The 26,838-nt window shown below is 42.0% G+C and overlaps 1 protein-coding gene across 1 annotated transcript in view; it reads right to left on the bottom strand.

The window, feature by feature from the left end:
• The window catches only part of Lvrn (laeverin), a 55,843-nt gene that overhangs the window by 15,402 nt on the left and 13,603 nt on the right, over positions 1 to 26,838 (bottom strand). The window contains exons 2-14 of the mRNA XM_021150951.2: positions 25,142 to 25,284; positions 23,440 to 23,579; positions 15,817 to 15,943; positions 12,906 to 13,060; positions 11,599 to 11,712; positions 9,339 to 9,482; positions 8,779 to 8,844; positions 8,623 to 8,688; positions 7,725 to 7,897; positions 5,620 to 5,696; positions 5,147 to 5,286; positions 3,127 to 3,182; positions 429 to 582 (exon numbers count right to left, since the gene is read on the bottom strand). Of these exons, the coding sequence (XP_021006610.1) occupies positions 429 to 582; positions 3,127 to 3,182; positions 5,147 to 5,286; positions 5,620 to 5,696; positions 7,725 to 7,897; positions 8,623 to 8,688; positions 8,779 to 8,844; positions 9,339 to 9,482; positions 11,599 to 11,712; positions 12,906 to 13,060; positions 15,817 to 15,943; positions 23,440 to 23,579; positions 25,142 to 25,284 (1,555 nt within the window). The remainder of the gene's footprint in view (positions 1 to 428; positions 583 to 3,126; positions 3,183 to 5,146; positions 5,287 to 5,619; positions 5,697 to 7,724; positions 7,898 to 8,622; positions 8,689 to 8,778; positions 8,845 to 9,338; positions 9,483 to 11,598; positions 11,713 to 12,905; positions 13,061 to 15,816; positions 15,944 to 23,439; positions 23,580 to 25,141; positions 25,285 to 26,838) is intronic.

Here is a 26,838-nt window from a genome sequence, read left to right as displayed (position 1 = left end):
CACAGACCTGAACATGGGGTGATGAACACAGGGTTAGTAAGACACTCTTTTCCTGCCAAAAAATAAATTTGAGACATTGTTCCAAATAAATACTATTTTTCTATAAGACAAAATATAATTTATACACCTTCTGATGTTTTTGTTTTGTTTTCCTTTGCTTTGTTTTATTTTGTTTGGATATATTCTAACTTCACCAAGAATGGAAAACCCTACCACCCTTCTCCCTCACTCAACTACAAGACCAGGTCTATGGCTAACATATTTTCTTCTAAGAATAATCAGTTGTAGCTATAAAGAAATAAATCACAAAACATCTGGAATGAATAGAGCATTGCTTTTGGAAAGGCCTGTCCCACAGATGCTGGCTAGAACATAGAAAGAGGAAAGAAGAATTGATTTAAAAGCCACATAACAAAGCATGAAATTACCTTCAATAGTGGATATAAAGCATAGTTGTTCACATCATAAATAACTTCCCTGTTTATCAAGTTCAGTAAGACTTCAAACCATACCAGGATTTCATCTTCTTCAGCAATGTATTTGGTTAAATCAAGTGCCGTCTCGATCTCAATGTAATTGTTTCTGTTTGGATTTAAAAAAAAAAAAAAAAAAACACTCAAAACACGACCTGCTCAAGGATTTTCTCTATTACCAGGTCTGCTCTATTTCTTAATGTCTAACTTCAACAACACATGAAAGCAAGCCAAGCAGAAGGGTAGCCACGGTCCCCTCAAAGCTCTAACAGGGAACTCAACCAATGCCGCCAGGCTTCCATGTCCATTTGGTTCATTCAGGCATCTACATTAGAAGCTGTAGAAAACCCCAGGGCAAATGCTGAGTAACAGACTATGAGTGCTTATTATGTGTTCTCACAGCAATATAAATTCCATCCAACAGGTATCAGTCATTAGCATCCCCAGCCTAATGCTCTGCCAGCGGCTGGTGGGCAGAGAAGGCAGTGTAGGACTTTGCAGTTGCCTACAGCTAAGAGCCTCAGTGCAGAGCTCAGCTGGTACCCAGGAAACTGAGGACAACCTCTCAGAAAGGGTAATGACTATGTGAAAATAGAGTTCCCAACGCAAAAACACCAGGAAGACAGGGAAAGTCAGAGAAAGCCTCAAGAGAGAAACCCTTGAGAAGAGCACCAACGGTCATGTCTGACTGAAAAGGGAGAGACAGGTAGCACAGGACAAAGGAGGAACAGTGGGGAGCGCTGTGATGGGCTGGCAAAGCCAACAGGCAGGGCATTCTATGTCTAGTGAGAGGTGAGGCTAGTGGATCAAGCCATTCTGGGTCTGAAAAAGAGACACAGAGAAGGGGATCAGGTGGTTCAAACCTGAGGAGATCATTGCAAATCAGAATAAAGATTTCTTGGGAAGTAAATCTAGTTTTTTTAAGCTCCCAAAATAATGTGAGAGAGTTGATATCTAGGACTTGTATTGTTACAATGCCAAAGTCATAGTGGAACTCAAGGGAAATAAAGGCTGAGAGCTAAGACAAAAGGCCAGAAGAGAGATGATGGAAGTGGCATAGTATATAAGTAGTGAACTGAGAAGCTAGGAACTCAGAAGGTATCAGCAAGGACAGACAGATGTGACATGATGAGGGGCCAAGCATGAGATGGGGACAATAAGGATGCCTCTGAGGCTTCAGGTTTTAGCAATGGGGAGAATAATGGTATGTGGTTCAGACATGCACGTGTGTGCGCACACACATACACATAGAGACAGACAGAGACACACAGAGAGACTGATCGACTAATTATAATTATAACTGATAGCAGGAACAATTAGAGACAAAAATAAAATCTGGTGGCTAAGGTAATAACTTGACTACAGGTAAACACAAGACAAGGGAGAAAGAGGGCGGGCGCAATGCCTATTTAGAACATAGCTGAACCATCTTCCCGAGCCTTGTCCCTAAAACAACCACTTAGATTATAGGATGAAATGAGTCACACAAAGGAAGGAAGAAGACATAAATGTGATTGTGCTTAAGAATGCTCACAGTGGGAGCTAGAGAAAATACCCAAGGAGCTAAAGGGGTCTGCAACCCTATAGGTGGAACAACATTATGAACTAACCAGAACCCCGGAGCTCTCGTCTCTAGCTGCATATGTATCAAAAGATGTCTTAGTCGGCCATCACTGGAAANAGAGGCCCATTGGACTTGCAAACTTTATATGCCCCAGTACAGGGGAANGCCAGGGCCAAAAAGTGGGAGTGGGTGGGTAGGCGGGTAGGGAGGGGAGGGTATGGGGGACTTTTGGGATAGCATTGGAAATGTAAATGAGGAAAATGCCTAATAAAAAAAAACAAAAAAAAAAAAAAAAAAAAAAAAAAAAAGAATGCTCACAGTGACAGGAAAAAGTAAAGCCAGAAAAGCAAGTGTCTGTGGAAAAAGGGTCAAGAAGCTAAAAGGATATACTTCTTGGAGGATATGGCCAGCGTATCCAAGCCATAGTAACTCTAGAGAGGTGTTTCAGCCAAGCATTGAGCAACAGGTGTCAGAGGAGACAATCAGGAAAGAAATGACGAATACTCAACACATATGACAGGCATAAAAGAAGGCACACTAGGTAACTATATGTGTGTGTGTATGTGTATACATGTATGTGTGTATATGTATATAAATATATTCTTTAATTTTATAACCTGAAAACTTAAATCCTGAACATGTAATAATATTTCTAGTTTTAGTGGCATGGTTTATACTAATCCTGTACATACATATAACATTTATAATTCTGCAGTGTATCAAAATGTAACCCACATATCTTTACCACTATAGCCATCGGCCCTCACCTTTGAGTAACTTCAAAATCTCTATTTTTAGTTTATTTATATCCAACAACAATTTATGCTATAAAATTTCTCTAAGAGCATAAAATTTGTCCTTAATCTTGTTTTTTATTGCTTGTATCTTGCTGTCTCATAGCAATCCTCCTGCATCAGACTCCCAAGAGCTGAGTTATAGGTTTGAACAACCACTCTCCACTTTTGATCCTAATCTTAATCAGTTAAGGCCTCTGCATAGTGAAGAACCAATTTCATAGTCACGGGGCTGTGACTTTTATAAAGCTCTCAAGACATCCCCTTGAACAGTGAGAGTAGAAAAGACACTTACTTAGTCAAGGCGAACGCGTCGCTCACCAGCTGCAGCCTGTTAATGACAGGAATGGCCTGCAGAAAGAAACCCAAATGCGCTCAAGAAAAGAGGAAGATATTTTCAATAGAGCAACTTCAAGACCATCCTAGCCGAAGAATCCATTCCTAAGAAATTGTCTCATTAGTAAAGAAATAGTGGCTACCAAGAACCAAAATGTGTTATTATATATGTGCTTTCGATAAGAGATCCTTCTGGTATCAACTATAATGCTTATACATGGCAAACAGTTACCAAGATACTCCCCTAAAACGTTGTGTTACAAAAACAAAAGTTTGCAACTCAGGTTCAAAGCTTCTCCAAGAGAACGGATATCCTGAGTGCTATTATGATGTCTTACGAATTTTCAGGAAAATTTTGGCATAGCAGAGAAAAAAATAAATGTTATTTAGCACTATTTTTGTAATATTTATTGTTCATATAAATACTTAACTAATATTATTTTAAATGGAATCTGCACTCTCAAGATTTCACTAATGTGACCCCATATTCCTGGAGCGGCAAAAGCCAGTTGCCAGGCTAAGTCTACAGGCCCCTCTCTGTCTGATCATCTCAACACTGACAGCTTACAAACTTTGATCTCAGCTTGGGCCCTCCAAGGCACCCAAAGCCTCTTGTTTTCCCTCCAACAGCTCCAGCATCTCCATGTATTTGTTCCAAAGGAAGTTCTCTTCCCAATTCTAATTCTTCCTTAGCTCATCATAGTCTCCTTTCATTGTGGCAGTTAGAATGCTGACATTTTCTACATACATATCACAAATGTGTGATACATTTGAATCACACACAGTTTGTTTCATTTTCTCACCAATTGTGCTGCAAAAGTAGATTAGTTAGGTATTTCAATAAATCAGCCTACAATGATGTCAGGGAGTGATTGTCATAATAGTATAACTCATACCTCTATGGGATGCAGAACCTTTGGAAGCTACTAAGAATTTAGTTAGTCCGAAAGGGCTTTTAGAAGGAAATATTGTAAGCAGCTTTTATTGATTTATTAAAAATCTCAATAACATTTTCTTAAGTTACTGAACATATTTTGAGTGCCTGTGTCTGTCCCCCATTAAACATAAGACATCTTACCCTGTCTTCACAGGGGCACTTTAAGGTTAGCCTCCAACCTCAAGGTAAGACTAGTGTATCACAACCATTCTATTGATGAGGAAATTGAAATAGTGGTCAAATGCCAGTCTGCAATCACACTTTAGGCAAATGAGGAACAAAACTGTAAGCTGAAGTCTCCTGATCCACAGCTCAAACTCTGGGCCAGTGTGGTGTATATTCTCCTCAGCTGGGCAGGCTACTGTGTCTCCAACAGAGAAACTCAGGACAGATTTACTCCAACCAAGGGAACTGCCCAAGATTCTTCATCGAGTCGTGTAGACTCCTAAGCAAGCATTCCTCTCTACTCATGGATCTGATGATGTCAATCAGCTAAAGTCTGACTGGCTTGACCACCTGGTCAACATCCCACTGTGCACAGATTTCACTGTCATTTATAGGTTCTTAAAAACCTATAGTGGAAAGTGACAGTGGACTCTTGATGTTGTATAAACTAAATCCATCCCTCTGAGTGAGAAGAATTTATTTTAGGAATAAAAAGATCAATAATTTTTATCACATAGCATGTACCTATTCTGTGTGAGCTTAGAAACTTCGGGTACATCTTTCCCTACCGTTTCTTACACGCATGATGAATTCAACAAATACTTACATTGCAATGTGAAACACGGAACCGAACATGAAAGTAACTTAGGCACGTATTCCGATTCTCATTTCAAAAGGTAAACTTATTTTTGGAAATCAAAAAGTATGTTCAGAGATACACATGCAACCAAAATCAGCCCTTCCTATGAATGAGAGTAAAAGCGTCTGTCATGAGTGGTAGAGAAGAGGCTAATGGGATGATGGCTCTCCATCAGAAAGCACATCCTCCAAATGATGACAGCTGACACTTGATCAAAACACCAAACCCAGCCCATACCTTAGGATCCTTTTCAAGTTGCCGACTTAACTTCTTCCAGCCTAACTCATCATAATTAACTCTGTAATATCCAGTCACATTGAAGTTTAAAATCACCCAGTCACTGTCAGAATCTGAAAGTTTCATCCCAGGGAACATCACTACCACAAAACAAACAAACAAACAGAAAGGTTCTTAAAAAGATTCCAGTATATATTTTTTTTATATATAATATGCTCACACTTCTAAACATTAAGCCAATAAAATAAAAATTAAGATAGCTCTTAAGTATATATTGGTCTGCCAAATAACTAAATTTTTATGAATAATGACGTTTAATCTGACGTGCATCATTAAAGCTCTCTATTCAACACCAGGTTTCCAAAAACCCAACGTTCTAACAAAATGCCTATCTCTGTTTTTATACATACATATGAAGATATATATGTATTTAATATGTTCACTTGTAAATAAAAATATGTATATTTACTTACTGTTGCTTTTATCTAGCCAGACTAAAGGTTGTGGGATTCCATTTTTCATCCAAAAAATAGGGACAATCCATGTACTACTGTTTTGGAAGAATAGAAAAGAATTAGCTCTTTCCACACACAAGAGTACACACTCAACCCAAATTAAAGACATGCTGAAGTAGCAGCCCTCCAAGTCTATGGTTAGTTAATCCCAGTGGGCACTCGGGGCTGTGCTGTTGCGGTTACTCGCTGCGGTTTCTGCTAGCCCACCTTGCACTGACTCTTTACTCTCACCCCTTCCTCTTGCTGTATCTCACGGACTGACATCTTAGAGCATAGACAGCTGCTGAGACTGCCTTCTGACTGAAGCGATAAAGAACCCATTTTACTAAATTACAGCCACCTGGCCTCACTCTGGGTCACTCAACTGCTTCAGGCAGACCCAAATCTGTCCATGCCCAGAGAGGTGAGGGGTGATTAAAAAAAGAAAAAGCTTGCCAACATTTTAAAATACTTCTTGACCTCAAAGTTTCTCTCTGCCAGAAACAGGCATCAGCCACATTTGTACTTACTGGCCATCTGTCTACCTTTCCCTCCCACACGGGTGAACATGAACTGGATGGATCAGCTGACTGTAAGGACTACATCAGTCTTTAGAAAGGACACACAGGGGCTGAAGACATGGCTCAGTGGTTAAGAGCACTGACTGCTCTTCCAGAGGTCCTGAGTTCAATTCCCAGCTATCACATGGTGGCTCACAACCATCTGTAATGGGATCTGATGCCCTCTTCTGGTGTGTCTGAAGAGAGCAACAGTGTTCTCAGATACATAAAATATGTAGATAAAATCTTAACAACAACAAACGGACACACAGTTCAGGCAATTGTTTTCAATCATCTTCTAGTTCTCACATCTGGCATCTCTCCTTTAGCTATAAGTCAGTACTTGCCGGGCGGTGGTGGCACATACCTTTAATCCCAGCACTTGGGAGGCAGAGGCAGGCAGATTTCTGAGTTCAAGACCAGCCTGGTCTACAAAGTGAGTTCCAGGACAGCCAGTGCAACATAGAGAAACCCTGTCTCGAAACAAACGAACGAACAAACAAACAAACAAACAAAAAGTCAGCACTCATCTGCATACATAAGATTGCTCACTTCTCAAAGTCTCAGAATGCAATGGAGCCTTGGGTTTCTTTTCCCGGTGGGTTTGAGGAAAAAGTAGGACTGTTTGATTTACTGTTGTTATTGTTTGGTGTGTGTGTGTGTGTGTGTGTGTGTGTGTGTGTAGAATGTGAGAAGCAGTATACCAGCGGCATGGTCAGAGGACAACTTTGTAGAGTTAGTTCTTCCTTCTTTCAAACTTTAACATGGATTTCAGGAATCAAACTCATGTTATCAAGCTTGGGGGCAAACTCACTGGGCCATCTTGCCAGCCCCTTGGAATTTTTTGGTAGTGTTTGAAAATCACTATTCATGTTGATATCTGCCACAGTGAGAGGTCAGAGTCAAAATTCCCTTAAAAGGTTGCATGTTAACAAATGAGGGAGGGAAACAGAGGAGGGAGGGAGGAGAAGGTGGCCGGCAGTGGTACAACCACTCATGGTTGCAGTTTTACATTTCCCCAGTCTGTGTTACAGACAAGAGAGCCCAGAGAACTTCAATAAGACCCACATACAGCTTGACTTTTGTGCAAGTTAGTATTTGAAACAGACCCAAAGGCCATCGTATTAAAACTGCAGGTATGGCTGTAAGTATTCAAACACGCATGTGCACCACACCACATGCACGCATATGCACAGCTCCATCCTTGGGAGCTTGTGCCACTGTGACGTCATCTTCTTGCCTCTCGTCCAGAATCTTGAGTAATCCATTATGTCTGACAGACAACCAGGAACACAGAGAATTCCAATGCTCTGGTCACTCAGATGGCACTAAGTCCCAAGACAGGGGCACGTGTTGGTCCCTAGTTGCAGGCATGTGCCTCACACGCAGGACCATGCCTTCAGGGATTCACCCAGGAGGAGGGCATGTGTCCAGCAAGTGATGGACACCCTCACTGCTGACTGCTTTCCACCCCACATTGCTCAACCCCAAGTCCGGTGACAACAGAGGAGTGAGATGACCTACTTGTGGCTTAGAAGGGTCTGATTTTCAACCTTATCAAGATAAAACGGCTCTTGCTTAACGACGCCAGTAGACACATTTACTGTGATGATAGGAAAGCCACCCCGGTGTGTCCAGCTGTCCATTATGCTTTTTACTGTTGCTGGCAAATGAATTGCATTCTGCTCACCTATGGCCTGGTTAAAAAAATTCATCACAAAACAGACGTGGTTTATCAGCAAAACCTCATGAAGCAGCTGTCTCCCCCAAAGATAAGAATTATTCAGCATCTCCCTGCTGTATATACTAACCCCCAGCGTTTGATATCCAGGACTTTTTATCTCTACAGGGCTTTCCTCTGGTATCTGAAAGGGGATGCTTTTTCTAGCACACCTAAGGAATCCACAGATGCTGATGCCCTTATATAAAATAGATCAGTAGGTACTATGTAAGCCATGTACAGGAGTCACAAATCATCTATAGATGACTCGTCATACATATTACAGTGCAAGTGGTATGAGAACATATATTTATTACATTGTATTGTTTGGGGAACAATGGCCCTAGAAAAGACCATATATGTTTAGTACGAACAGATCATTTTCTATTTCTAATCTGGGATTTGGTTGACTACATAGATACAGAACAACAAACACAGCGCACTGATAATATGAGTGGTTCTTTATTTAGTCATCTATTTATTCACTAAGCAGATATTTATGGACATAATAGCCATCCTCTACTTAGGGCACAGAAGTACAATGAAGACTAAAGAAACCATTCATACCTAAGGGCGTTTTTTAAATAGGGAAAAGTCCTGTTGCTGTGATTCAGTCATTCATGTACAGCCTCCTGATCTTGGACTGTATCAGACAGATACAGTCTTGCTCAGCAAGAAAGTGTCTGAAAGAGGGACAATTACCATTTGAATATGTCTCCACAGATCATCTTGCTCAGCATTTGAATAAGAAAATGTCTCCAAATAAGACTGTGAAAACAGGAATTGAGGTTAAAGCGACATCAATGCGATGTGTGATGTGTGTCTGATGCTACGCTGGTAATTCTCTCAGCAACTCACCTTAAGTGCGTTGATAAACAAGTGTGGGCTCAGGAAACTAGCAAGCATCCAGGCCATGCATGCTCCCTAGGATACACAAAGCTGTTGTGAGCTGAACGAAATTCAGTATTTACACACCGACACACTCTGTTTTTAAAAACGCTGTCGCATGCTAGGCTTCTGATTGCAATTTGTCCTTGAATTTCCTGTTCAAATTAGCCCCAGGTATGTTAATAAAACAGTAGACTATCACTAAGCAATAAGTAAAGAGTGACCAAATGTCCTCTATGTAAAGAGTTGGGGTGCACAAAAACTTTTAAATTATGATATTGAATGTAAGAATAAAACAGGAGTTTGGATCTGGTAAGATGGCTGAGTTGGTAAAGGACCCAATATCTAATATGACCGCATTAATATTTGCTAAGTGAAATCTGACTTTAAGGCATTTTCTGACATCTATTAGTCAATAAAATTCAAGTTACTTTAATCCATAGTTTTAAGCATGTAGCACTTTATAGTTCGTGGAATCCATTCTACAACAACTCTCTAAATGAGAACAAAAGACAAGAATGTGCTTGTACCTTCTTGTAAGTATATAAGTCAAAGAGTCTGTTTATTTCACTTGTTTCTGTGAAATTTTCCACTGCAGTGGACACAGCTCTAGACTCCAGGGCATGGTCTTCTCCGAGGATTCCATGTAAAACGGTAAAAAAAAAGATCATATTCTACAAAGGAAAAGATTGAGCCAGATTAACTTCCAGGGTTACAGAAATACAAAACCCAGCATTCCTGAGATAGCCTGTAAAACTCACATTGAAACAGGGAAATGATAACGGAAAATGTCTGAACTACAATATTCCTCAAACATAAGAATCCCTTGAGTAACAAAACTGTACGCCATCTTCCTTCCTGGTCTCTATCTGTTCTTTTAAATTTTAAGAAGTTAATTACAGAAGAGTGTGACCCCTAAGAGGCACGTATTTCTCATGATTCCCAGTGTCATCTCTACATAGAGCCAGTCCACTAGATTGTATTGTCAGGTGAATCAGTGGCTTCTTAAAATTGATTGGTATTTTTCCATGCATATTCACAAAAAAAATTCACACTAGCTTTATAAGTTGACAAGGATGTGGACATAATAGCTCACAACTGGAAAGAAATCTACAGACTAGATACAAGTGTCTGCAGCTCATATGTTCCAAGACAGAGGTTTTTCCGAGATAGCGGTTTCCTGCACTGTACTGAGAACTACAGGACTGTCCAAGACATGGGCTTCCCCTCGGGCACATGGCAAGAATGATTTCTTTCTGATGTAAAGCTAGAAAGAAAACTGATTTAGAGCCAAGGAGAAATCTGGGATGAGGGGAAAAAAACCAGCAGAGATTAGGCGAGACATTGCACTGACTAGTCTTCTGCACTCTGGTGAGTGGCCAGCCACACGGAGCCTAAAATCCTGACTACTTGGAATTCCAGTTTGACTGTTTCTGTCACACACTACATCAACATCAGGTAAACATTTGAATTCTGTTCTACTTCCACCTGTTAACGTTCTGATCAACTCCAACCTACTCCTAGCTTAAGCTCTGATTAGCAATGCCATTAATTCGGTTTATACTTATAGCTATTAGTCTTGTTACGGTGAAAAACTATACTGCCAAAAGCAAGGTAAGGAAGAATGTGTTTGTTTTGGTGTATGGTTCCAGAGTGTATTTCATCATAGCTGAGACGTCCCAGCAACAGGAGCTAAGGCAGCTGGCAACATATCCTGTTCGGTGGGAGTGCAAAGATGGGTCTTTCCTCCACCTTTATGTGGTGGCTTCTGGAAATCATAATCAGGTTGTCAGGCTCACACAGCAAGTTCCTTTACCTTCTAACCCACATGCCACACCAGCCACCTGCCACCTGCCACACCAGCCACATGCCACCTGCCTTACCAGCCACCTGCCACACCAACCACCTTCCACCTGGCACACCAGCCATCTGCCACACCAGCCACCTGCCACACCAACCATCTTCCACCTGCCACATCAGCCACCTGCCACCTGCCACACCAACCACCTGCCATCTGCCACACCAGCTACCTGCCACACCAACCACCTTCCACCTGCCATACCAGCCACATCACACCAACCACCTGCCACCTGCCACACCAGCCACCTTCCACCAGCCATACACTAGCCACCTGTCACACCAACCACCTGCCACACCAGCCACATGCCACCTGCCACACCAGCCACATGCCACCTACCACACCAGCCACATGCCACCTGCCATAACAGTCACCTGCCACACCAGCCACCTGCCACATTAGCCATCTGCCACACCAGCCACCTGATACACCAGCCACCTGGCACACCAGCTACCTGACACACCAGCCACCTGGCACACCAGTCACCTGGCACACCAGCCACCTGGCACACCAACATTAGAAATCTCCCTACCCAGCTGTTGAGATGGTTTAGCAGGTAAATGACACTTGCTCACAGGCTAATGACACCCACATGATGGAAGGAGAGACTGGACTCCCACTCCCTGTCCTCTGAATGCATACTTTGGTATATGCAGCCTGTCACTCACAATAATACATAAATAAATAAAATAAATACCAACATTTTAAGCCAAAAGCATTTTTGGTATAAATCTCACTTAAACAAAAATAGTAAGAAGCTTGTAAGAAAAAAAAAAAAAAAAAACAGAAAAGGCAGCCTGACTCACCTTGGAATGAGAGTTTTAGTAATTTAGTAGTTGTTAGATTTGTCTGTGTTTTATAAAAAAAAAATATTTTTCAAGAATAACTATGCATTATTTTTATAATTAAGGGAAAATGTTTAAATTACTTACCATGGGAACTTTAGGATAGAAGTAGTTAGTTAGTTCAAGTTCAAAATAAGATGCAAAGCCTTCATTGAGCCAGATATTGTTCCACCAGCTCATGGTCACCAGGTTTCCAAACCACTTTTGGAGATGTGAGAGAGAAGAAGATATTTCTGAAATTTAAGTTATCTTTATTGCAAATACACATTAAGGAGGCACGATGCCAAAAAGATGTACACATTGTTTGCCATCAGTAACAAAACTTGAAAATAGAGGACTCCCCAGCATAGCCTTGCTGTTTTTACACGATTAGCTATTCATTTCTCAGAAATGACTGCCTCACCTCTGGTAACTGGAAGCTGTGTTTGCTTTAAAACTGACATTTAAGCACAAGGCTGGCGAGCTGAACATATAAACTGTTGGCCTTGCCCACGAGCTGTGTTTAGTTCAGTGAAACAGAAGTGAAGCTAGGCTCTCACCCCTGCTATTTATGCCCCTTATACTCTAACCATGACTTCACTGTAAGTAGATGCTCTGTTTTAGATTGTGATTTCAGACATGCCACATATAAATCACTCACATAAGGGTATGCCCTGTAATGAGTTGTAGCTGCGTTACTTTCTATTCGAGATAAACTGGGCAAGAAAACATATAGATGTCTCTGGAAAGAAAAATACAATTCCCCAAACCAATAAATAAATGTCCTGATAGCTAACTAAATTCTTAGAGCAGTTGTTAGAACCTTGTGTTTTTAAAAATGTCACTTAGGTAACAATAAGAAGTGACACTTGGAACAACTGATTCAAACTCATGGGAGTAGGTGGAATGTATAACTGGGATGTTATTTTGTTCTTTCTAAAACTTGTGGAGTTACACAAATTAAAGAAAATAGCACTATCTAACTTCAGGTTATTTCTTGCTTGGCACATTTGTGTTCATGGAACAGAGACTAAAATGTAGGTGTGAGACTCTCCATCAAGTCAATTGCCCAGACGTTTACAAGAGGAAGCACACAGTGATGATAATGTGGTCCTGGCTACAGCTTTTGGGGATGCAGCTGAAGCCCTCATATGCTCCTCACTAACACATTGGCTACATCCATCGAGTGTCTTCCCAGAATAAAATTAAACAGGTTCTCGATACCTCAAAGGCTGGGACTCAGCTGGACTGACACCGCACAGACCCTTCCTTGTTTTATGCATAGTTATACATCGTATGAGATGGCTCTCCTACCCGTCCAAATCTGGAGTGTGGCTGGCATTTCTGGGTTTTGCTGCTTTGAGAAAAACAGCTGGAAAATGCCTCCCCGTGGATCAGAATATCCCACCACACACCTGGTGCCCAACCTCATGGGCGATAATGCTCAAGATCATAGCTCTTTTCTCTGTCAGCTCATCCTCTGGTTCCAGGAGCAAGGACGATTCATCAAATATCAACAGGCCCCAGTTCTCCATTGCGCCGCTGGCAAAAATAGGCAAGGCAACTATATCTAAGTGGGTTTAAGTAGGGAAAAAAATTAAATCATCTTGTCCAGTACAACGTTGTTTTAGGTATAAATCGTGTCCAAGTAAAGTCATAAGGTGACTGAAAAATAAAGAGAAAAATGTGTAACCCGAGCAAAGAGAAAATGGTCTTTTCAAAACCTAACACTGAAGATAGAAACCATAAAATAGGCTATTACGACTCTATGAAAATCACATAAAGATCAAATACTTCTGATGACAGACTCAGGCTCAAGATCTAGAAGGTTCTCAAAAGTCAACAAGAAGACAAAAGAAGCTCCATCCATGAAGGGTTTTCCCACCACTGTGCCCTGGTTCCTCCCCAGCTCCATGGGACTTGTGCCTCAGAACACACATCAGACTTAGTAGCCTCAGGTGACATTGCCCATCCATCTAAACTGCTCCCCACTCTCACCCCACCGCAAACCCATACATCCCTTCGATTCCTTTTGTTGACCCAAGACTTCCTCTGCTAACTGACCCTGCTTACTATCTCGGGAAACCCTCTTCTCAAAAGATGGATTCTATCAACCCCTGGAGTCTAGCCCTGAGAGCTGTAAGAAACCATTTCTTACAGATACTAATGGCTAATTTGAAATTTTCTTAAAATCATATCTTTACACATATGTGTGTGTGTTTGCATGTGTGCACGTGTCTGTATCTCTCTGCGTGTGCCTCTCTCTCTCTCTCTCTCTCCCTCCCTCTCTCTCTCTGTGTGTGTGTGTGTGTGTGTGTGTGTGTGTGTGTGTGAAGATCAGAGGACAGCCCATGTGAGTCAGTTCTCTCCTACTCTGTGGATCCTAGAGGCTGAACTTGGGTTGTCAGGCTAAGCAGCAAGACGTTTATCCACTGAACCACCCTGCTAGCCCTCTTCTCATGACTATTTTAAAAACATTTTTAAACTTCAAATGGATACCATTTAATTAAGCAAAGTCATTGGGGCTTTGAGAAACAAATCATCCTCATTGATTCCCACAAGGTCCTGCACTGTTTTATACAAACGGTTCACTAATTGTTTCAAAATAACCTTGGGTCTAACACTCAACCTTTTAGAACTGGCTGAGAAGGCTTTCAACTTTATGCCCTGTTTCCCATAACATTTTGTGTTTACTATTCCCTTTTTTTTAGTAGATTATCTATTCTATTCTGTTTCATCATATTAAGTCACATTTGTGTTTTAAACTTCAGAAATGGTGCTTCATTTTCATTGCTGTATAGTATTCTATTGTGTGACGTTATCTCTACTCTCACTATTATTCATCAATCCTCCTATCGACCTCCATTTTTGTCTGAGTTGACAAATAGGAAAGGCAGAATCATCCAGTTAAGTTAAAGACATCCCAAGACACATGGTGTGAAGAGCCCGGAGGATAGAGGGGAGTACCGAGACTGTGCTAGGCAGCAATCATAGCTGGGAACTGCCCACCTCCTGGAATAGGTTGGTACATCATTGTAAAGACATGGTCAGCATTCAGACTACATCCTCATGGTGACAGGAAGCCTCAGGGTGGTTTTAAAGAGGGCGCTAACAAAACCAGCTATTTCTCTGAAAGGATTTTGGCTTCACAAAGGAGGAGGACATATTAGAGGGTGATCCCACACAAAGACTGGTCTGGTGAGGATGCTGGTGGTTTATATCAGGGGAAAGTAGGAGTGGGAAGCAGTAAGTAGCTGGGGGCGGGGGGGAAGACGAAAGCAGATCCTTGAATGGACAGGACACCATGCAGGAACAAGGGTGACTCTGGACTCCTCACCTAATGAGCATAAAAGGTGGTGGTGGTGATGGGTCTCTCTCTCTCTCTCTCTCTCTCTCTCTCTCTCTTTTCCAATACGGGGAAAAAACTAGCTACTGTAAGCACCTATAGCATGGGAGAGCTGGGAACTTGGTTTGTAAGGCTGCTGTCTCCAGCTCCTTATGTGACAGGCAAACTGGAGTCTCTGACCTGGCTTAGGCTGCTTCTCAGCCCTTCGCTCTTTACTCCCCCTAAACTAGAATGCTCAAGCAGCAGAGACTCTGGAGCATCACAGCCCAAACATTTTCTCCCCACCTTCTTCTGCCATCTGCCTGTATAGGCAGAGCATGGTGTACCCAAGATTTCAGAAACATGTTGAAGAACAAAACAAATTTACATGACACACACTATGTAAAGAGAAGAAAAACTGCATTAAACGAATTTCTGAGTTGAGCAGCCACAGGGCCTTTGCAGACATACCATCTAGATCTACGAGAGATAAAGTATTTACATAAGTCCTCAAGGATCATATTATATTCACATATGATCCCAATTTTTATGAGGAAATCTACGGATGGAACAACAAGTACTAGGTCAGTGAGTCACAGCTAAACAAGACCTAAAATCTCACTAGAGGACACTGGGATAAGTCATGCAAGCTCACTAGCTGAAAACATTCAGAGCCCAGCACTGCAGAGCCACCACAGAGAAAATCTTTATATAAGAGAGTTTTAGCCCAGTCTAGAGAAGGAGCCACGGATGCCCATGAGGGAGCTGACATGCAAATGGTCTTGACCCACAAGATACATAGCTCCAGATAGAGAAAACACAAACGGATCTTTGTGTTTTGAAAGGTATCAAACACCATGGTGAATGGTCATGAGGCTAACTCCAAAATAAAAGCTAAATGGCTCCAAAACACCCTCAAAGGCTCATCGGTATATCATGTGATCTCAACTTGGGGCCTGCAAGACAGAATATCATACATTGAGGTTCTTTAAATGCATCACCTGTTTTTGGAAGCCGATAACTGATATTAAACAGATCCTCCAGAAATGAGAAGATGGGGCCTGTGATGTTTGCAGCAAAGTCTAAATATCCATTTGCAATGTCGTCTTTCCGGGCCCAGACACGTATCTAAGTTAAACAAGCGATAATTACATAGAGCAATATTGGGCTTTTGAAAAGTGTCATCCTGTTCATGCCAACTCGCTACTGCTCAGCTGAAGCCTCACAGCTTCAGAAGAAGCTACGTGCCTGTGGTGGTTGGAGAATGACCCCCGCCCCCACAGTCTCATATATTTGAATATCCGCTCCCCAGTTGGTAGAACTGTTTGGGAAGGATTAGGACGTGTGCCTTATTGAGGTGTGTCACTATGGGATGGGATTTGATGTTTCAACAGACTGGCAACATTCCCAGTATTCTGTCTTTGCCTCCTGCTTACGGATGAAGATGTGAACACCCACCGGTTCTCCTACTAGTTACGATGTTTTTTTTTGTCACAGTAAAAGAAAAGCAGCCAAGACAGAACTTGTTTATTAAACTCATAAACGTGCTGAGAAAATCCCAGAAGGTAAAGTATTAACTGACCCACCCCCTCCAGAAATATGTAACATTAACTTTTACTTTGGAAATCTATTAATTGGCTGGTCAAACTGGAAGCTGTGTGTAGAAGAAAGGAAATAGGCCCCTATCCACCACCCTGCACAAAACTCAGTTTCAAATGGATCAAGAATAGCAACATAAGACCATCAATCCCATTGGAGGGAAAAAAAACCAAGTAATAGGCTTGAACTTATTGATACAAGAAGAGATTTCTAAACAGGACACTGATGACGTAGATATTAAGACCAACAATTAATAAATGGAACTTCATGAAACTTAAAAGTCTATGTATAGAAAAGAGCACAATCATTCTTTTTGAGCAAAGCAGCAGCCTACAGAATAGGAAAAATATTTGCCAATTATACATCTGACACAGGGCTCGTATCTAAAATATACAAAGAACTTAGAAGACCGAACATCAAGAAAACAAATAACTCAATTTTTAAATGGGGCATAGAATTTGAAAGTTCTCAAATGACGGGACATGAACGACTGAGAAATGTTTTTAAGTAGTTAAGAGACTTTATTCTAATAGCTGCAACTACAGTCCTTGTCAAGATGAAAACAGAAAACAAATATAGCTGATTACTAATTAGGTATTAAAAAAGGTAGCGGCTCCACAACTCCAAATAAGCCAGTTCTGAGATTTCCCCCAAGATAAACTTAACAGCTCCAACTTCTTCAGTGTTTCAAAATACAAAAGAAAATAGTAGAGGTTGTCTTTCGATGGCAACTCGGACCCTTGCAGGCTGAGGAAGGAAGCTATTTCACACACGGAGATGGGGGTGCTCCAGAACCTGGCTTTGGACTGGACCGACCCTCCCAGCTTACATGCGAGGGACCCAGGCCTCCTCTCAGCACATCCAAGAATAAGGCGGTTATGCAAACTGGCATCCTTCACAGCCACACACCAAGTACAGGCTGGGTCCTGCCCACCTGTTCCCTGACCACGTAAGCACAAAGTACAGGCACAATGCTACGGAACACAGGTGACCTAAAGCCAGGCGAATCACAGGGCTCTGCTGTGTCCATGCAGCAGATGGTGCTTTGTTCGTCACCTTCTCTCCTGCACCGACAGAGAAACAGATGATCTGAAGGCCTAGCATTCAGGCCGTATCTGCAAAACCTGCACTAGGCATCGTCTCCATTCTGTGTGTTCAAGTGTTCTTGTCCTGTATTTTTTTTTAACTATTTTTTTTTTTAAATGCACTGAGTTTGGGTTAAAAACCAACCACCAAATGGACACCAGTCTACAAACAATGACCCCCGGAAGTCAGGTGCCTCTACAACCCAAATCCCTTCTCAGTACTGACAATGAGTTGAATCTGTTTTTACAGTTAAAAAAAAAAAAAAAAAAAAAAAAAATAAAAAAGAACCAAAGTAAAGTATGAAGGTACTTGATGACTGATCCACATTTCCATTACCTGAAATAGAATGGAAGGAGAGGTGAATAGGTCTAGCTATGTTATTTAAAATAGAGAACTGTCAGTGCTTTTTGTTGAAAACTCTGTGATGAGTTGGCTTTTCAAAATATGACAAAGTCATCTTCATCTTGGCTTCTGTTGATTCAGGATTGAGACTGTGTTCGATGCCAATATTCTTTCTCTTGTTTTCAATTTTGTTTTGTACAGCTCACTTTTGGACATTTTGATTCTAACATGAATGACCAAAGTCAGTTTAAAACTCTCTATCAGGTGGCCCCCGAAGACACATATCTGTCACTGGCCTTAGTGTCTTTGATGCTTCATTTCAGCTGGTCCTGGGTGGGTCTGATTGTCCCAAATGACCCCAGAGGGACTCAGATTCTATCAGACTTTAGAGACATTATGGAAAGTAATAGGATCTGCATAGCCTTTGTGAAAATGATTCCTGGCACCTGGAATTCATANAAAAAAAAAAAAAAAAAAAAAAGCAATATTACATAGGAGTACCAGAAACTGCCTCGGTGAAAATAGAAACTATTTACTTTAAATGAAAACCTGGCTGCAGGCTGCGCCTATTCATGTACACTACGGTGCAATGCTCATTGTGACCAACCCGTGGAGGACAGCTTCTGGCACTCAGGACCACAGAGTCGCAAGTTCGAGGAAAGGGGAGGACAGAGAAGAGGAAGTGGGAGAGAGGAGGGGCCTGGTTCACTTCCGGTTCCGGAGCTGATTGGTCAGCCAGTCCCCTCTGGTGGCACAGGTGGCTCCAGTTCCTGTGGCGTAGAGTCTGTGATTTAGGCTGCGTTCGTCGCATTGGGAGCTCCTGCTTGGTGGCAAACTCAACGGCATCCTGGAGCCCATCTTCAGCTAGCATCCTCGTGGGATCATCACCGGCCTCACTCCCACACACCATCCATCATGAAGATCAAGCCAGAGTATTCTGGAAGAAGCAGCGGATCTTGTCCTGGCTGCCCGCATCCCACACAAAGAAGCTGATATTCTTGTTCTCAACTGTCGCCATGTTGAAACCAACGGTAGAAATTATGGTCACTATAATACCTAGCTTCAGTTTGTATAGAATTGTCTTCCCTGCGGTATCCAGGCCCACCGTGAGAATGCGCACTTCTATTTTGCCAAATCGGCCACTGAAGAGGTTTTCAAAGATATTCCCCATGTTTGAGGACAGGTGGAAGCAGTACTGGCCAGAGACCTCCATAGAGGCTACTCCCAGCCAAGGGTTGGTTTCATTCCCACAAGATTGTGGCGCTGACCGAGAAATATTTTTTTAAATGGGAGTGGAGAAAGATTATAATCAAAATATATTGTATAAAAATATTAAGTAATAAAAAGTAATGAAAATAATCTTTAAAGATGTGTGGCTCTGTAATTGCAGAATAATCCTTGTGCATTCCATGTAAAAGAATATCTTGAATCCTTCCCATTTAAAAACATTCCAATGATTCAAAACAGAATAATAGTGTTAAGAGTGATGGCGTTCTGTATGACCAACTTTAAACCTTGGAATTTTTAAATGGCTTAGTAATTCAAGTATTACTTGACCCATCTCATTTTCAAGAATGTAATCAGACTGAGTCCCCTCATTTAAAAAGCCCATAAAAGTCTTATAATTTTGAACCTGTAGAAGCAAGTGCGTTATAGTCGACACTCTTTTGCAATGACATTCCCAAGTTTGCTGGGGAAAGGCACCTCTGCCACTTCCAGTCCTTTCCATGCGAATTGGCTGTCGTCTGGCACTGGAGAATGTAACCGTGTGGCTTTCCTGACTGTGCTATGAGGAATCAGAAGCACCGTGTGCTCTAACATTTTCTCTGTAAGCAAAGTTTAATAGAATTAAGAATTGTCAGTGCTGATTTCAAGGAAGACGCATGAAAATGAAAGTCCTGAGGATGAAAGTTAGAGGTATGGGAATGACAAAGTGTATCCTTATGTGAGGTCTTTTAACTTAAAAAAGTCCTCTCTGCAGACCCTTATCCAAAAGGACTAAGAAAATAATCATAATCATAGTAATAATAATAGAGCACAATGCAGGCACATGCTTTCCAGGAACAGATCCATCTCATTATTCTGTTTGTCTTGAGTTACGTGGGAGTTGGGGAATGTTTCTTGTTCACAAAATGCAGCCACCTGTTTCTGAGGCACTAGCCTGGATTCCCTCGCTGATTTCTTCCTCCTCTGTGCTACAGAGGCCTCATTTAGTAGGAAAAGAAAAATGGCTTCTGGCCTTGGATCTGCCTTTTCACTAGATTTACAGCTTCTGAGGCCAAAGTTGGGAAGCCCGCTAGACTTGGAAAGCCTCTCGACAGGGGGGAGGGAGTACAATGCAATCTGTGTTTTGTGAAATAATAGCATCACCAATGATTTCTTCCATGTTCATAAAACTTCCAGTTTATGAATCCCCTCCCACAAATGATCACTTTGCATGTCCAAAGAGAGACAAATGATGGAAATTTCATATTGGATTGGGAGTGGGGTTGTATCCCCTAGGAGGGAGCAAGAAACACAGACCAATTAGGACCATTTTAGATGTAGCAGTAAAGTTTCTGAAAATCGCATCTACCCACCTGTTTTTATTATTATTATTATTATTATTATTATTATTATTATATTTTCTTTATTTACACTTCAAATGTTATCCCCTTTCCTGGTTTCCCCTCCAAAAAACCCCTAACCCCTCCCCCTGCTCACCAACCCACCCACTCCCAATTCCTGGCCCTGGCATTCCCCTCCCTACACTGGGGCATAGAGCCTTCACAGGACAAAGGACCTCTCTTCCCATTGATGACCAACAAGGCCATCCTCTGCTACATATGCAGCTAGACCCATGAGTCCCACCATGTGTTTTCTTTGATTGGTGGTTTAGTCCCAGGAGCTCTGGGGGTACCAGTTAGTTCATATTGTTGTTCCTCCCGTGGGGCTTCAGACCCCTTCAGCTCCTTGGGTCCTTTCTCTAGCTCCTTCATTGGGGACCCCGTGCTCAGTCCAATGGAAGTGAACATCCACTTCTGTATTTGCCAGGCACTAGCAGAGCCTCTCAGGAGACAGCTATATCAGGATCCTGTTAGCAAAATTTTGTTGGCATCCACAGTAGTGTCTGGGGTAGGTGGTTGTATATGGGATGGATCCCCAGGTGGGGCAGTCTCTGGATGGTCATTCATTCAGTCTCTGCTCCACACTTTGTCTCTGTAACTCCTTCCGTGGGTATTTTGTTCCCCATTCTAAGGAGGATCAAATTATCCACACTTTGGTCTTCCTTCTTCTTGAGTTTCATGTGTTTTGCAAATTGAATCTTCGGCATTCTGAGCTTCTGGGCTAATAGCCACTTATCAGTGAGTGCATATCATGTATGTTCTTTTGTGATTGGGCTATCTCACTCAGGATGGTATCCTCCAGATCCATCCATTTGTCTAAGAATTTCATAAATTCTTTGTTTTTAACAGCTGCGTAGTATTCCACTGTGTAAATGTACCACATTTTCTATATCCATTCCTCAGTTGAAAGAAATGTGGATTCTTTCCAGCTTCTGGCTATTATAAATAAGGCTGCTATGAATGTAATGGAGCATGTATCCTTATTACATGTTGGAGCATCTTCTGGGTATATGCCCAGGTATTGCTGGGTCCAATTTTTGAGGAACCGCCAAACTGATTTCCAGAGTGGTTGTACCAGCTTGCAATCCCACCAGTAATGGAGGAGTGTTCCTCTTTCTCCACATCCTCAACAGCATCTGCTGTCACCTGAGTTTTTCATTTTAGCCATTCTGACTGGTGTGAAATGGAATCTCAGGGTTGTTTTGATTTGCATTTTCCTGATGACTAAGGATGTTGAACATTTTTTAGGTGCTTCTCAGCCATTTGGTATTCGTGTTCAGATAGCCCTTGTTGGACATGGGAGTTCTAGAGATCAGACAGTAATGTTTTGCACATACCCATGTTGCCCAAGTCTACCAAGTTAGCCATTTCCCTAGTGTATCCTCTGTTTATGCTCTCTTAGTGAGTGGGTAATTTGGGGATAAGCTGGACACTATTCCAGGCTTGCATTTTGTTTACCTCACAGAACACACAGTAGATTGACTCACTTTGTAGTGTTCAGTCATGGCCAAGCACAGCATTCCACTGATAAACTCAACCCCAAACCTTGTTTTCTGGCCAAGAGCATTACTTTCTCTTGTTCCTTTTTGTCTCTATGGCAACTGGCATTATTTATAATAGCATTCTCTACATTTGGGAATAAACTGATTTGTATCATTTCCCAAGAATTGCTGATTGAGAAGAGGATTACAGGCTATTTGGTGTGGGTGTGAGGGACCACCCTGGGTCTCTCATTAGCTGTGAGAAATGAGAAGTTTGCTTCTTCTTGCCAGGCTCAAAGCATGCTTCTAGATCACGCCTACACAGATACACTGATATATGCTATGATTTGGTATTGGGCAAGTGTGTACATCAGTGAGTGTCAAGGATCTCCTAGTAATTATTCAGCTAGAGAAACAGGGGCTAGGAGCCAGCAGCTCGGGTTGATGATAAGCTGTTGTTTGCATCCAGTTCTGTATTTGTGATTCATTAGGCTAGGAGTACTGGAGTAGTGCTTTGGCTTATTCTCCTTCCAAGATGAGTTTGGCTCACTACCAGCTGTCTTGTCTCCATATGTCAATGGTATGTGCCTGGAAGATCTCAGGCCAGCCCAAGGGATGCTTAGTTAGCTGCACAGCTTGACCTTTCTCACTCAACGAAGCCAAGAAAATCAGAAAGAACTAGGCGTAAGGCATTGACCTTAGTTACTGCTATATTGTCCATAGGAGGGAGTAAGCAAATATGGAAAACACTGTCATGACAACCATGATACTACACTGTCATGAGAATACAATGGGAACTAAGAACTTCAGGACGAAGCCTGCTCACCTCACTTTACACGACTCTGCGGAAGTATTCTACACCCAGAGCTGTGGGACACCCACAGGGCCTAGCTCCTGAGTAGGAATGACAGTGAACTGGCACATGCCACTCCAGTGACAACAGTTGCACCTGGCTAGGGCTAGTGTCTGCTCTTATTGGTTAATCTCAGGCTCATCCTGGTCACTAAACATTTCAAATCTGGTCCAGCATAGAACATATCTCTCCCAGGGTTAGTTCAGCCACTCTGTTCAACCCTGCTGTCTAAGAAAGCAGGAACAGGAAGTGGGTACTTAGAATCTGCCTTGAAGACTGGGCTTAAGGTGCAGTTTTTTCATAGAAACAGTTACATAAGAAAAAGTATGTCTTACCCTTACAAGTGCACATGCACACGCGCGTGCACACACACACACACACACTTTTTTTTTTAATTTAGCGAAAAAGGAGAAAACAGAATCTCACTGTGTAACCAAGGTTGTCCTCAAATTCATAACCCTTTGTCTCTCAGGTGCTCGGATTATAAACCTATGCTACAATACCCACCTTGTTACATCACATTCTGCAAAGCCACATTTCCATAGAACTTGGCCGGAGGAAGAGGGACATGACAGTAGGTTATAGTTATGAGGTACACTAGGCAAACAACATGCAGCCAGCATCTTGTTCCTTATCTGCAGGGTCTTCCCTACTCACCTCCTTGCCTCTCTCAGTTCTGCTGATGTGGTCTAAGTCACACACAACAAGGGCAACAAGGTACGTTGGCATGCGGGGTGTGGGATGGAAGGTAGTGACAGTCCATCTGCTTCCATTCACATCGATTCTTTCAGACTGACCTGGGGGGATATTTTAGTCCAAATCACTGCAAACCTAGATGATATGCAACCTAGAAATAATTTATCAAAACAGTTGTCCACAAGCCATTTCTTCCTAGTCATTCCCTGTAGTCTAGATTGACTTTTCTCTCTCTAAGCCATCAACACTCCATCGGGTTACTGTGAACCCTCGTCATCCTGGGATCCAAACACGAAGTTAGCAATAGAGAGATAGAAATGTTAATTGCACTGAAATAATCACACTATGGCACAAAAATATGAAAAATACTAATGCTATTCACAAGCATTTGTATATGGACATGTTGAGTGTGTGTGTGTGTGGGGGGGGGTACACACATATTTTCAGAGGCCAGAACTGAGCATCTTGCTCAGTTGTGTTCCATCTTGTCTTTTGAGACAGGGACTTTCACTAAACCTGGAGTTCCCCAGTTCAGCAAGCCCCCGGGGAACGCCCTATCTCTGCCTCCCCCACAATGAGGTGACAGTTGTATTCCTCCATGCCAGGCTTTTTACATGCGTGCTGGAGATCAAACAGATCCTTGTGCTTGCACGGCAAGTATTTACTCACTGTGCATCTCCCAAGTCCCCAGAACTATTTCCAAGTAGTTTCTTTTGTAATGATAACTACTCCAGTATTATCATTACCTACTACACAGTTGAACCATATCACTACACTTTACCCCATAAATGTATAGAATTATTATAATAATTTTAAAATAAAGAGTACATTTGACAGACACAAGGATGGGATCTTAGGCTGGAATCAGCATTCCCAGTGTTGAGGGCTTAACCGAATGTCCAGCCCATGAACATTGTAACTGTGGTCCCCAATCTACAATGTCTTTCCCACCTACTTCTATTTTCTAGTGGAGAACACTTCTCAGGGAATTTAATCTATAGCTGTCTGAGTCTAAAGTGAATCAGAAACTGCAATTCCACCCTTGTCATGTTTCAGAGGGGTCAGCAGTGTCCAGGAACCTACAGCTGAAATCATAAACTCAGACGTTGGTGAGGGCTAGCTGGCTGACGTGTTACATGGTAGTATATAGCTGAAGGATTGTATATAGCAACAGCAAGATTGAGACAGTTTACAGTGGCTCAGCTCCAGTCCAGCAACCCCTTCCAGGCCTTTATTCATTAAAGTCGCATAAACACTGAAAGTCCAGTGTTAATTGAGTGTGAGAGTTACAGAGAGCTAGGTTTTTATATACTATCTTTGGATCTTTAAAAGTTAGAAACCAATACAGTCAATATAAGAAAGTCACCCATGGTAAATAAAACTCATCTATGTTTCAGTTCAGACCAAGGACACTAACCCCTTATCAATAAGGACCCATAGTAGGAGCACTAATTAACGGGCAGGCACACTAACAGTATGTAGAGATGGTATCATGTCCCCAGATTCCCATACATTAAGAAGAGGGATTGATCGTCTCTAAGTGGAAGGGTCAATACTTGTCTCCACGGTTACAATCGATGAAGGCTACTGACACACTGTCTAGAGAAGCTGACATGGAGGCTAACGCTTTCATGTCTATACAATGACAGGAAGCATTACTTACCCAGCTGGGGCATATTGGAAAGAGCCGCATACCCAGGATGATGGATAACTGTAATATTAAAAGTTGCCTTTAGAGCTGGCTCATCAAAACAAGGGAAAACATGCCTGGCAAATGTTGGCTCCATTTGAGTCGCTACCAGGGCTCTGAAATACATTTTTGGGGGAAAATTATTCATTTTTTTTTTGGTCTTAGATCAACGGAAGCAAGTATACACACACACACACACACACACACACACACAGACTCCGCTTCCCGCTACATCTTAGGGTTCTCGTAAGACCTAAATTAAAAAATGATCTCTGTAACTTTCAACCTCAAAATGATTTTTGTCACATTGCATCATAAACCTCTTATAAGCAAAGCAGAGACAAACATAAACATGGAATGTTAGTCCTTGGAAAGCCAGGATGGCTTCTTTGAGAATAATCTGTTGCTTTCATCCATCACCAAAGGGTGAGCCGGTCTGAAGAATGTCTTTGTTTTTTCTTTTCTCAAATGTTTCCTCTTCTTTCTAATTGAAAACGTACAGTTCTATTTTGGACACCTCTGGGGGTAAACCATATGGGTACGTGCCAGCTGAACATTATGTCCTTCAGTTACAGATAGATTGGCCACAGCCCTACTGTGGCTTCTCCTACTTCCGTGGAAAAATACAAAGAAGAGCATACTGCTGTGGTCACTGGAGATTTATGGCAGAAAGCTTAGGGACCAAACCCCATGATGTCAGCTTCACCTTAGTCACATCCTGCCCGAGTGTCTGAAGAGCATGGGTTTCAGCAAACAGCTTTCTCCTCGCTCTTGTTATTTTATTTGCCAAGACTCAGTGACCTGGAGACCTGGCTGTAGAGGACAATAGTGAATGGTGAACTTCCCTTTCAACCGAGGTCCTTACCATCTGCCACGTGTTGACTCTTGCTTCAGGCACCATTCCTAGATAAATAAAGGTAAACCAACACAACCATCCCGAGAGTGCCTGTCTCATCCACTCCTTACCTCTGCAAATCTCTCCTCCATGGCAAAAGAGCTTCTTTGTTTACATAAAAAAATTTACAGCTTTAGGAGGGACATACAAGTAGTAAGGACATTCTGAGACCTCTCATGAAAAAAATAAGAGTGAACCATCTCACAGACAGCCCATTGTGAGTGTCCAAACTTTACTGACAAAGCTATAATTAGCATCCAGCCTGTTTGTTCTTCGTGTTTCCCTCATTTTATTATAGCCTTGTTTGTGGAGGCTTAAGGAAGCCTGTGGTTTCACAGTAGCCTGGTCATTCCGCTACCCACTGAATCATTCTGGGCAGGTCACACAATGGCACTTGTGGCAAATATGACACTCTGCACTGCTACTTGAACTCACACCTGTTGTCATACATTATCAGTGAGCAGCTTGATGACAAGTCACCCGTGCTCCCTACATATTCCAGCCTGGCAAGTCACACTCAATATTGATGGCATTTTTATGTTACAGGTGGGTTGATTATCATTAGGAGTAAACTCAATTCCAAAGTTGTCTGAATTACACCTGATCACAAACTGAATACAAGTCATTGTTTGCCCTCCAATTAGAAAGGACCAGAAGCTAGGGGGTTCTGTCTTCTTCCTCTTCCTCCTCTTCCCTCCTCCTCCTCCTATTCTTTCTTCCTTCTTCCTTTCTTCTTCTTCTTCTTCTTCTTCTTCTTCTTCTTCTTCTTCTTCTT

Source organism: Mus caroli, chromosome 18, assembly GCF_900094665.2.
Source record: "Mus caroli chromosome 18, CAROLI_EIJ_v1.1, whole genome shotgun sequence".
NCBI lineage: Eukaryota > Metazoa > Chordata > Mammalia > Rodentia > Muridae > Mus > Mus caroli.
The sequence above is the reverse complement of the archived record's forward strand: the minus strand, read 5'-3'. Positions and strand labels throughout refer to the sequence as shown.